General features: G+C 40.7%; 1 protein-coding gene across 1 annotated transcript; it reads right to left on the bottom strand.

Annotated features, from left to right (window-relative positions):
* Nucleotides 1-1,919: 1,919 nt before the first annotated feature.
* Nucleotides 1,920-12,818, bottom strand: rab4b (RAB4B, member RAS oncogene family). Its single transcript, XM_008425742.3, has 8 exons — nt 12,633-12,818; nt 9,123-9,203; nt 8,269-8,383; nt 7,542-7,604; nt 6,389-6,543; nt 6,204-6,299; nt 5,915-6,090; nt 1,920-5,828 (listed from the first exon to the last, which is right to left on the bottom strand). The coding sequence occupies exons 1-7, from the start codon at nt 12,646-12,648 to the stop codon at nt 5,975-5,977; spliced, it is 642 nt and encodes a 213-aa protein (XP_008423964.1). The 5' UTR covers nt 12,649-12,818; the 3' UTR covers nt 1,920-5,828; nt 5,915-5,974.
* Nucleotides 12,819-13,383: the final 565 nt, after the last annotated feature.

Raw genomic sequence — 13,383 nt, 5'->3', positions numbered from 1 at the left:
CGGCACAGTTGAAACCTTCAAGTTTACTTTCCCATATCCCTTTCAGCAGATAATCCAGTGGATAACTTTCTAAAATACAAGCTCCCATTAAAGTGAAAGTTGAGTCTGGTAGGAAGAAATCTCAGTGGAGAATTGCTCAACTAGTGAGAAATGAAGGGGGGCCAATTGTCGAAGGGCTGAGTGAAAATGCCGCAAAACTTCAGTATGAAAACTACAAGGACAGGCTGCAAAGCTACCGTTCAACACCAAGGGAAATGTTCTAAGCTGAAATCATTGACAAAAACATCAACATTGCTTGTGCCTTGTTTGCCACAGTTTACGGATTGACAATCCCTCCTGCGACTGTACCGAGATCCATTAGACCAGAGCTCACAGTAGATCTGAAAATGTTAACACTGCTGCTCACGTTCTCACTAACGCAATAGGAAATGGAATGGGTCACTCCGGTTCTGAAGTCCTTCAACTGGCTCAGAGAGAATGGACTTTAAAAATACACTGCTCAAAAAAATAAAAGGAGCACTTAAAGTGTTCCCTTTATTTTTTTGAGCAGTGTATTTTAGTTTATAAATCACTGAACAACACAGCACCAAAATACATGAAAGTCCTGTTGCCATGTCAACCTTCCAGACCACTCAGGTCTTCTGGCTCTACTCTACTCTGCATCGACAGAACCAAACACGGAGACGCAGCATTTCTATGCCATATATTACTTTTTGGTTTTGTTCATTGAATTGCGTTTTTCCAGTGAAAAGCACTTTGACTTGGCTTGTTGCTGAAATGTGCTACAAAAATTATTATAAAAAGTTCTGTTCATCAAAGACCGACTGCCCACCTAAGCTGACAGGCAGAACATTAATCAGACCGCCATATCTCTGGAGGAGCTGCTGAGATCAACAGCTTAGGTTCGTTTGGCAGCGCAGTGAGTCATGCACGTCGCATCCTGTTTTTATGGAAGAGTGGCAAAAAGAAATCCAGAGGAACTTGCTGGTGCTCTGGTCAGATGAGCAGTACATGTAAAATGCTGAGTGGTGTGGAAAACTAAATTTGCACATCACCGCCATGAAACGTGGTGGCAGCATCATGCTGCTGCAGAGATGCTTTTCTTGTAGAAAGGAAGAAAACTGGTCAAAGTTGATGGCTGAATAAATGGAGGGCAAACCTGAAAAAAAAAATTTAAAAGATACAAATGACCCAAGGCTAAGGCAGAGGTTCTACTTCGTGCGTCTTACACCTAAACAGAATAAACAACATTTTAGAACGATCCAGAACCTAATTTTTTTTCTTCTGTTTGTAAACTGAGTTTTTAGAAGAGTGCTTTACAAATAAAATGTATTAATCTTTGGCATGACTTAAACTATAAAATCCTACTGAAACCTCTTAAAGTTACCGATTTTAAAACTTTTGTTATTTTGGCAAGGCAGAAATACGGGCAAAATATAAGGAGCAGCCAGCATTTATCTGGCTAACATTTAGCACCATCTAGTGGCCAAACCTCACACGTAGTAAACCCCACTATTCGGTTATGAGGTCATCTTCACAGCAGGCGCGCGATCAATCAGTCAATGTGTCCACATCCACATCAGCAACATTACGCCCCTCTAGTAGCTACTCCATCGACCCGGGAGCATAAATTTACACAACTGGACGCAGATGGCACTTGCCATTTATCTCGCAAATACTTCCGATGTCCTAACCTCAACCTGACGGCCTTGGAAAGAAACAACTCGACCGAACAATGGCGGCGCGAGGAAATGAATCAAGTGCGCAGATTCCGACGTGAAATTTCAGGCCCCATCAAGCTAGCTGCCAATAAATCTGAATTGTAGTCGCTGCTCATAGGAAGCAGCAGGGAGGGTTGGTTTATACTCAATGACTCCTTTGGTGTTACCAAAGAAGAAGAAAACAAACACAGGGAACTGTTTAAATGAAAAACGAGCAGTTTACTGGGAATTGCATAATTAAAACAATGAGCAATACTCACCCTCAATAAGACAATTGACAATTCGTATTTACAACATAGGATATAATTAAAATGTACAGTAATATTTGGGCTGAATATATCACATCATTTACAAAACAACCGAGTCAGGATTGTGTTTCCCCAGTGATGAAGTCCAGACAAGTGAAGAAACGATGGATGCGGTGGTGTTATTCTGACTGCTGTTTAAACAAGTACACACATATTAATGCGCTTCAACTGCGAGTCAGCAGAACTGAAACATTTAAAGCAATGTGTATAAAACAGGACGAGTCAGTTGCTTTCTCACAAAGCGAGCAAGATGATTTCGCTCCACTACAGCACGGGTGACGACAGACAAGGAGACCAAAATTAGGAACCTCAGTTGTAATTCAATAAGAGCTGATAACATCTACATTAAAATCTTTATTAAAGTATATTTTTCAAGTAAAATAACATTTACATTTCTATAGTTACAGCATATTCAGAAAACAAAATTGTAAAAGTAAAAGTGCACTTTCAGATATGACAGACTCACACAATGTAAAGCAAGACATTTTCACCACTCTTGATACCCTAAAAACCCAGAAAGTCGCCCCCCTTCCCCCCCAGAGTTTCCCCTTCAGTGTGCCAACTCACTCGGGTTAAAATATCCACCGCGAGTCTGGAGGGACAAAACTTCATAATTCAGGGTAAAGACAAACGTTTAGCTGGCTGCTTTCATCAACCATTGGATGGGCGATTCACACAAGCAGTGCCTGTCTCTTTAGCAGAAAGGTGGCGGGGGGGGGGGGTTGGAAAGGTACTGAGGTGGAACCCGATTCCCCACCCAGCATCACCAGAATGTCTGCCTCAGTGGTCCGAAGACAGAGGAAACACACTTTCAGTGGAAATTCTGCTTCCATTTCCCCCCCACCAAAGTAATTTATAACCTGAGTTGCTCACTAAAACAAACTAGAATAGATTTTTTTTTTTAAGTTGAAATATCGAGTCATAGTATCAAGAATAAATTTGAAATTTTCACAGAGTGTCAAAATCTTATTTCATATTTGAAAAATTCAGAGTGGAAAGAACAACAGGCAAAACCCCAAACTGCTGTGTTGTATTAAAGCAGCTCTTTTTTTTTACAACTGTTGTGGGTCTTTGTTTGGTTTAACAATTACAGTCTCAACGTTTTCCTCATCTATACAATTTATTCTTTGAAAATATACCCCCCCTCCCGCTACATTTCACCTCAATTTTTGATAGTTCCAATTTTTCTTTGACATTCTCTTTCTTTCTGAAAATGTTTTCTGACTTTTTCCCACAACAATTTGAAAAGGTAATCCATCTTTTCTCAACAGGTCACATTTTCTTGAAAGTTTACATTCCAACTCTCTAATGTTCTAATCTTACCAAAATGTTTCTTTTTCAATATTTTGACACTCCTACCAACCCCTTCGACTTTATTCTTGACATTTCAACTTTATTCTCAAATGGGAATTCAGAAAAATACATAAAAAAAAAAAAAAAACTTTTTTTTTTCTCCAAATGACCCTAATACTTCTTTATAGTTTGTGTGCTTAAGCAGTTACTTTTAAGGCTGCAAACAGATTTCTGAATCATCACTTCCCCACACAACCACACATGAATAATTGACCGCGAAGCTCGATGACGAGTCTGAGGGAGCGTGAAAGCTTCCAACAAGCAGGAAGCTGCGCTCGCCGTCAGATTCCTGATCCAGCATTAGCGTGGATCATTGGGAGCTCGTGAAGAAAAAAGCCCAGGAAGAGGAGGACAACACTGGTTTTAAATAGAAAGGCAAACGACTCCAAATCTGTCAGTAAATTAGAACTAGACATCACAGAGGTCTTACCGCCTTAACTTTTTAATATGGCTCAATATTTACATGTTTGGAATCTTTGGAAATCAAATTTCCTCTTTGTTGCACTTTGAGGCGGACGGGAGTGAAACGCTGGAGTAAAACACAGTTTAGGTCAGATGTTTAAATGAATAGTCGCCTTTTAATTTGGGCTGAAATTAGTTATTTTCAGTGTTCTTTGGAGTATAAAATGATTATAGAACATACAGCTTGAATGGCTTCGGAAACAACACCTGTGAAGATGTAAAATTGTAAATACAAGTGTGCATATATTTATTGAGTTGCAGAGGAACCGCACTTTTTTTTTTAGCCATTAAGAAACTTCTACAATAATTCTGATTGGATACTGGGCCAGCTTATTAAATACATTTTGAATAGGTTTACCCAAACTATCAGCTTCAATGAAAGGAAATTGGTTAGGCTGGTCAAGGATAACCCAGGAACTTGAAAAGCTCAGAGAGATGCTGGGACACCGGTGTCAAACAAACAAACACTTGCTCCACTGTCACGACCTTTAACCTCGACGGAAATGTGAACACAAGGAGAGAAGAGTCAAAGATTTAACTGTGGAGGAGGAGCATGTTTAGAGGCGACACGGTGAGGCTTAAAAGCCTAAGAACACAGAACAGACTGTCGAGCACGGTGGTGGCAGCATTATGCTGATGTCTGTTTCATTGCCGTTTATCCTGGTGCTGCTTAAAATGGGTACAGAAAAAGAAGACGGCTGACTAGCTACAAATTCTTCAGCTTCGTCTCAGATCAACAGTAGGTTCAAACTTGGACACAATTGAGTGTTTTAAAACAGGACAGCGATTCAAAACACAGATAAAAACTGGTTCTGGAGCTGATAAAGCGGGCCGACATCAAGCTTCTGGAATCTGGGATATATCTGATCTGAACCCTACTGAAGATCTGAAAACTCTTGCTCAAAAAGTCTGAGCTGTCCCGAAACAAATTTGAGAAGACTGGCAAAAACGTCCAGGCAGAATTATTGTCTTTATGGCTTCAAAACTTGTAGTTTCTCTACATCACCCAAAGACAAATGTATACAAATATTATTTGAGGGTTTAGATGTAATTTTGACGCTGTGTGTGGACTACAAAACAAAAAGCCGCAATCAATTCACATTGATGCTCCCAATTCTTGCTTCTAAAACTCATTGCAACTCTATGGTGTATAATCACTGCAGAAAAAAAATAAAGTAAAAAAAATAAGAAAGAACAGGATCAATGTTGTGTATGAAAGGATGCAAACCTCTGACCAAAACTGTGGATTTAAAGTATGGAGCATAACCTAAAAGCCATCGCTCTACGTCATTACGGTGCATTTGCAATACAAAAACCAAGCATTTTCCACTGCAACACTCAATGATTGAACACTCTGGGTCTGACTGAGCTCCTCCCGAACCCCTCTACTCTTCAATTTTCTGATCAAATGAGAAGCATCATAAGATGACAAACCACAGTCCGACAGAAACCTGAATACGACATTTTTAAGAAAAACTATGGAGGAAGATGAGATCTGTTGAGAGTACACATTTAGACCGTTTATCACAGAGTCACTATCGGTTACGATTTGCTTCGATTAACTAATCGGCCGGAGGCCGAGTGATGAAAATGCTCGAAGGAGCTTCACAATCATTTACAGTCAATGAAGTGCAAATGCAGGAAAACATCTTAGGGCGGCTTAAAACCAGTGTGGGAAAGCGAAGACGTAAAAACGACAGGAGAGAAGCTCAAAACAAACGACCCTTGACTTGTCCTCCTCTGGCATTTGATGACGGAGTGCCTTCTTTGTGATCGCACCGACTTCGCACCGAGAGGGAGGGAGGGGGGGGTTAAGCTGTCCAGATGCAGGATAAAAACCTGAACCACTCAGGTAAGGAGGCTTACCAGAGGTTGGAGGTCAGGGGTCATCAAAGTAATGCCCCCCGGCCCACCAACATTGATCCAGGTGGTCTAAAGTGTATGAGACAGCAGTCGCACACACCCAAAAACACCTGGAGATGAGCTGCAGAAGAAACGGACGTCGTCTCATCAGTTTCAGGGAATTGTACGGTGACGTGATCCAGCCTTGGCTCATGTCTCGCTACCTACCTGTAGGGGGCGGTCTCTCCGTATGGGCCAGCGGGATCAAGTAAGGACGGAATCCGACCCCTAGCAGTTACACTGCTGCTTGTTTTGCGTCGTCGTGCCTCTTGGCTGCCGCAGCTGCCTCAGTGAGGCGTCTCCATATTGGATTCCTGAGCCCATCCTCTCAGGGTCCAACTCCCCTTTAGGAAAAAAGGAACCAAAAGGAAAGAAAATGTCACCATAAAAAAATAAATTAAACATATCCAAACACTGGCAGAGGTCCCCATCTTTACCAAACCAATTAAAAGTGTACCTGAATCTATCTTGTTGAGGATGGTGCGAGCGCATTTCAAGAATCCCTCCTCGACGTTTTCACCTGTCAGAGCGCTGGTCTCCAGAAACATTAGTTCTGCGTACGAGACAAAAACGTGCGGGTAGAATTTCACGAGACGAACACAGCCGCGAAATGTTTTGCGAGATAAACCCAACCCTAGTTACCGTTCTCCTGAGCAAACCGAGAGGCTTCCAGGAACGTCACTTCTCTCTCCGCGTCCAGGTCTTTCTTATTTCCGCACAGGATGATGACGATGTTGGGGCTCGCTAGTGTCCGTGCATCCGTCAGCCAGTTGGTCAGCGCGTTGTACGTTTCACGGCTGTAACGCAACAAGTCGAATGCAGTTTCATTGCAGAGTATGAAACGAACAAAGGGTATTTTTTCCACATTTCGTTCGATTAAAAGTACAAACTTGCATTTTATTATTTTTAACTTGACAATGACTATATGAGTGGGAAGAAACGGCATCATGAAGACCAAGAAACAAAGCAGGCAGGACAGAGGGAACGTTAGCAAAGTAAGGTTACAAAACAAGATCCTGGAGCGGCCCAACTGCAAACCTTTAAGATCTAAGCCTTTTCCCCGTGTTGACGTGTCGGTAATTAACACATACATACGTAGCCGTACGTGACACACATAATATTGCTCAACAACAGCCGGTTGCGTGCCTTGGTGTCTATGGCAACATGAGGTCAGTGAGGTAAAACAGGGTGTAGGCCTGTATATTAATGTTTAACAGCTGTTTTCACCGACAAGCACGGGCTGATGTAACTCCCTTGTCCGCACGGCGATGAAATGAGGCGACTCGACCTCAATCTGCTTCCCATGGTCGTTCTCCTTCCCTTAATCCAAGAATGCCGCCTGCTTCCCTGCTGCCCACAGATGAGACCTCCCTTTGGTGACAGAAACTCCAAACTGGATCGCATTCCTACTCTGCCTCGTTCCGCTCCCTCAATTTCACAAAACTTTTACTCTTCGTCTTCATGCCTCGCCGCATCTACTTAAGTCATTTTCGACTATGGAGACTCTATAATAGTTATGACTCATATTTTATAAAAACAGACAGAGAGGAGATCAATCTAAAGTGAGTAGAGCAGAAAACTATTTGCAGTTGGTCTTCACACATCAGTACGTTTCAATTTTGAGTCCAGCCAGATGCAACTGCAACAGATCAAAATGATTTGGTTTTGGATGGCTACCATCAAGGAGTTGTCTTTTTTCTGTTTTTTAAATAAACACAGATCATTTTAAGTATAAGAGGACATAAAAAAAAAATTAAAAAAAACAGGAAGTGAGGTTAACGAGTGCAATGATTACCTGGTGATGTCATACACCAAGAGGGCTCCAGCTGCTCCTCTGTAGTAGCTGCGTGTCACAGAACTGTGAAAAGACGCAACGTAAGACAAAAACGCTCTCTTCCCGTAAATACTCGACTTCAATACACTAAAATAATTTCAGAGAGCAAACGGACTGTCACAGCAGGCAATAATTCAATTAGTCGCACGACGAATTAAAATTAGCTTAATAATTTCCATTTGAACAATTGTCAAAGAGATGGTCCACTGTAATATCATTGAAAAACTGACATTTTGAAAAATGCTGCAAACATTTGACATCCAGAATGATGTGGTTTTTATTATTATTATTTTTTATTTTTTTTACAAAAGTCCTACCTGACACTTTTGCCTGTGTACGCTGACAGATAAATACTTTTTGAAACTAAATTTTGGTTACAGATCCTTCGTAAGCCATTTCTGTTTGTTTATTTTGGATTTTTAAATGTCAAACGTCCTAAATATTCTTTAGAAATGAAATACTTTGTACTTACATTAATATGCCATTACTATTATACTATTTGAAAATGGTCTCAAAGTGACAATATTATTGTTTATCGCAATAACTTCGGGGACAATTTATCTTCCAGCAAAACCTGCTATTGTGACAAGCCTAACTGTCACGCTGCTGCGTGTGGGGCTCAGTGAAAACCCCTCCATCTCGCTCACAGACTGCCGAAACCTCGGCAGGAAAATTCACTAGGCGTTACCGGAATCGCTCCTGTCCGGCAGTGTCCCAGATCTGCAGTTTGACCGTCTTCCCGCCGACATTCACCACCCTGGAACCGAACTCCACGCCGATGGTGTGGTTGGAGTCCTGTTTGACTGCACAGGAGAGATGGGATGGATTAAAAACAAAGAAATGTCGTATTTATGCAGTTTAGACTGCAGTAAAGAAAGGCACAGCTTTATAGGTGTTCCCACAATTTTAACCCTGATGTCATCTGCCGTTATTGTTTTGTGCGCTTGAAACTTTTGGCTCGGCAAACTTTGTTGATCCAAAAGTGTTAAAAAAAATCTTTAAGTGGGAAAATACTTGTTCAGACTACTGCATCTCTCCTGATCTCCTTAAGAAAAACCGAAACATTCACTAAACTAGAGATTCATGTGAAAACTTGAAACATTTACAATGTAAAGTTTTATTTAAGCGAGATCCTTGGTGCTGACTGTACTGCTTGCATTATCTTGACAGTTTTATAGTCCAACAGTTTAAATACTGTTTTACAAAACGTCCCTTTCATTCTGAATGACAGGTTTATTATATACACTTGAACAACGTTGACTTTTATGAAAATATAATGTTCTGTTCTGTCAAAACAATCAGAGTGCTTTCAAAAAGTGTAATTTTCATCAAATACTCTAAAATCAAAATGTAGAAAACTGTCTAGTTTAAAGCTGCGGAGTACAATATGTGCAGTATAGTTATCAATACCCTGCACTGAATGTCAGAAAACAGGACTGGCGTACACTTTGTCATGGTTTCATTCTTCAGTGAGTCAATGAATCTTTTCTTTTTCTTTCTTCTCAGAAGGAGGACGGCCGACCTCTTTTCACTGAGACTTACACTTGTTCTCGATGAACTGGTGGAGGAGGCAGGATTTCCCCGCACCGGCACTGCCGATCACTAGGAACTTGAACAGGAAGTCTGCAAAAAAGACGAGAGGAGGCAGAGCTCAATCATCGACGTCGGCAGCAGATCGGCTGTCGGCTCTTTGCGCCAGAGACGAGCCTCGGATAAACTCCTAATCCTGTTAAAGCCATAACTTTCACTGCACCCGCCAACCTCCAATCGCCCCGCTAATCGGAAAACCTTGCATGTAAATCTCTCAGGCTGTACAGGCTACGGTTGTTTGTCGGAGGTTGAAAATGGTTTTAGTGAAGCAAACTTTTCATGTCTCACGGTGAACGAAAAAAAAAAACAAACAAACTTTGACATAGACAAAAACTTTGAAGATATTGATTGGAGGAATTGTACGCGGCCACTGATGACGCAAAAGAGAAAAATAATAAATGGCTTCCAAAATGTTTAGCTGATTAAAACCTGAACCGCTGAGTCAATATTTTGTTGAATCACCTTTCACTGAAAGTCTGTCAAGGTTTCAATTTAACTCTCAATGCCATATCAAAGTTAGCAATGATACAATCGGAATGGATTACTTGGTTTGTATGTGATTTTGTGTAAATAGTCGAGTTTTCACAGTTACCATAGCAATAACATATTTAGCCAGTCGGATGGTCTAACCGCCCTAGATGCCCACTTCTGATTAATAAGTTTTATATATGAGATGGCTATGGTCACTAAAACTGTATTAATGAAAAAGAAAATTACTGTTAACAAAATCCGTCCTTGGAATATTCAATAATTGCATTATGAGCACTTCTCCTAATACTGGTTAGTCCTGAAATTTTCTCCCACTTTCTTTGTAAAATATTTCAGACTCATTCGCCTGGATGAAGTGTGTCAGAGAACAGCCTTTTTCAAAATCTTGCCACAAGTTTTCAGTTGACTTTGGGCCTGGACTTTGACTGGGCCATACCAACACCCGAAAAAGCTTTGAATTAAACCACTTAATTGTAGCTTGTCATCATGTCAGAGTTTCTGCTCGCTGGAAAGATGACCCCGCCAAACCCAGTTTCAATGATTATGCTCAGGCTACCCAGCTCCTGTGAGCTGTTCACCAGTATAATGCAGACTCTGTCTTTCTGCGAGATTTTCTTATTGTGAGGTTTTGTAGCCACCTTCACCAGCTTAGTTTATGTTGGTGCATCATTGTTGAGGCGGGCGTTTCCAATAACAACACCAGCTAGAGGTCAGATTTATTCCACCTGATTAGCAGCGGTGAATGCATTGAAGTGTTTTGCTGCGAAACACACAGTTTCCATAAGATAAAAACTGACTGAAAAGGCAACATTTCCATTCTAATAGCTTGCCACAGCTTTTCAGACATCATAACTTATACCTTGCCTCATAAGAACTGCAAATAGCCATCGAATTGTCAAAGTGACTGTGGAAGTTGTACATGAAATGCTTTCAATTAGAGAGAGATGAATAAAATTTGGCATCTGGACGCATGTTGCCTAAATTAAGCAATAAGTAGTGCAAAAACTATCAAGAACATGCACACAATTTTTTGACATCTTTGCTATATTTTGGATTTCAGAACCATTTTGTATAGCTTAAGCAAAAACTGATTTGTTAACATTGCTGCTTAAAAAAAAAGGCACCAAGCAGGTATTTCCAGGGTTCCTACAAAAGTCTTTGCTAAAATGCCAGGCTATATCCAGACTCAAATTTTAGGAACTTATAGTCAGAGGCAAAAGTACGGCAAGAGATGAGGAAATGATAGGAATGAAGGAATAGGGATGGGCATTTATCGTGTCTTGCATCATGCATCGTTTCTTATAGGAATTTTCATTTATCACTGTCACAATAAAGTCCAATTAATGATGTTTGAAATGCATATCAATAAATCAAAAAACATGACTAAATGCAGTTACCATATGCAGTTTAGTGATACAAATCACACTTGTTTATGTGATTTGTGTCCTTAAGAGGAGTATTCCAAATGGACATGGTTTTCAAAAGTAGCATCTGTGTATGTGGGACTATGACTGCTCTGTCATGCAGTCAGAGCCAAACAGTTACCTAAAATATAAGTAATAAATAGTTCCTATTGTCATTTTTATTGTTATCCCAATAGTACTGCAAAAATACTGTGATAAAACTTTAAGTCCATATTGCCCTCCTCTAGGCACAAAGGACAAATACACGAATGGCTGGTGGGTCAGACGGTTGAATGGACAAACAGCCTGGATGAGTGAATAAATCATTAAATGAATGGTGAGTGGATGAATGAGCATGACAGATGGACAAGTAGATGGATAGATTTATTTTTTTTGGCCATTCTCATCCAGATTCGCAACATCAGAAGGAACTCGGATTTCACCATATACGTCTCTCATTCTGTAATTTTAAACACGTTCCACAAACAACTACATTGCAATAACATGCAAACATGAATTAAATAGTCCATAAATTCCAGCTCCAACCAATTAACATGCGACTACTGCTTCATGATGCTGTCGCCATTTGCAGAACCGATCCTTCAGTGAAGACGGTGCAGCGAGACTGAGGCAGAAATCGATGAAAGGCTATTATAGCTACCATTAGTGCTGGCACTTTTCCTCATATACACAACCCCCATGGATAAAGTTTCATACAAGAAGTGAGGCGGCGAGGGGAATTCAAGTAGACACAGACGGCGAGAGTGTGACTGGGAGTGCAACAGGAGAGGGTGATGATGGTGTGGCATTTCAAAACATTTGTGATGCGAGAGTCGGTGTGCTTTTGGAGCTTGCATCAGACAGAGTCGAAGGTAAACAAGAATCTGACAAATATTAGCACAAGTAAAAGAAATTGAAACGGTAGCGGTTGGGTTTTTACGCATCTCCCGCTTTATGAAAAGGAGAAGTTTGCAGTTGCTTTGATTCAGGATGGGGAACTGATGCACGACACATTTAAGCCGCTGCAGATCTACAGGTAACTGCGGCACAATGAACCGTAGCTCCGCGGAGCTTCCTCTTTCTCGGCCTCGGACTAAAGGCTACTTCTTACTAAACCACCACCACTCAAAAATGCGGGGAGGTCATTGCAGCCAACGTGGATCCCTCTGGCTTAAAATTCAGTCAATCAGATTATCGGATTTTCTGCAAGAACCATCTTTGTGGCCCGACAAAGAGCTGTTGCATTTCGTCAGAAGTTTGGTCAACTTTCACTTACAACGTCTCTCCATCTGTTTGCTCACGTTACACCGACTGCTTAACGGGGAAACATAATCCTCCATTGCAGGACTAGACTGTTAGCTAACAGACGCAGGTGTCTCAAAGTAATTCAATTAAATGGTAGCTATAAGTTTAAAATGCTCATTATAAGCGCAATGAAGCATCTCATCGGCTATATTTACACCAAGCTAGCTAGCGGCGTTGCTAAGAGTCAAGCTGTCACATAGGAGTACAGGACAGAGCCATGAACGTTTAACAACTACATTTACACACCAACCCTCCACAAACCTACCGTATGTCTCAGACATCTTGACCCTCGCTGTGTCAAGGACCCTTTCACGGTTCTTTTTGGTGCAGTTACAGTTGTGTGACCGCTGGGTTCACACGTCTTCGGGGGTGTTTATCTACGATGCTAGAGGTTTCCTTGATCCCCTTCTTGGCTTCTTCTGTTCCGACCACAACCAAACACTGCAGTTTACGTGTTTACGTCATCGGCGTTCCAGTTGTGTGGCGTTCAAATTTCCGCGGAAATGTCGGAGTCGAGTTTCACAAGCTTTGTTAAAAGCAAAGTTTCATAAGTTTAATTTATCCTTTGACGTCCTATCTGTTGGGTGAACTAAAACGCATTCAGTCATTTCTAAATCAGATGAGACACATACAAAATTGATTTCAAAATTATTATTTTTTTAATTTTAATTGCACTTAAAAAAGGTTAAATTAGAAATTAGAACAGATCCCTTAAATGCGACATTAGATGACAGTCACTATCTTTCCAGATTTTTCCATTGTTATTAAAAACCTATTTAACCTTCGGTTGGTAGGGAAACGAATGGGTTGTGGTATTTTACAAGTTAACTTACAACATAAACCAACAATAACTACTTTTTTTTGTGGCAATTTTGTAATTGAAACACAAAAGGAACATGTTCAACAACAAAGGTTGTACACTACCTTGTGTGACCAAGACTATAAATGGATTGCAATATGATTAAGCAGCATCAAAAAACATACTCTCTTTTTTTGATATTCTGCTAAAGGATATG

The sequence above is a fragment of the Poecilia reticulata genome, chromosome 13, assembly GCF_904066995.2.
Source record: "Poecilia reticulata chromosome 13, P_reticulata-male-v2, whole genome shotgun sequence".
NCBI classification, from domain to species: Eukaryota; Metazoa; Chordata; class Actinopteri; order Cyprinodontiformes; family Poeciliidae; genus Poecilia; species Poecilia reticulata.
Note: the sequence above shows the minus strand (reverse complement) of the source record. Positions and strands in the feature narration are given on the sequence as shown.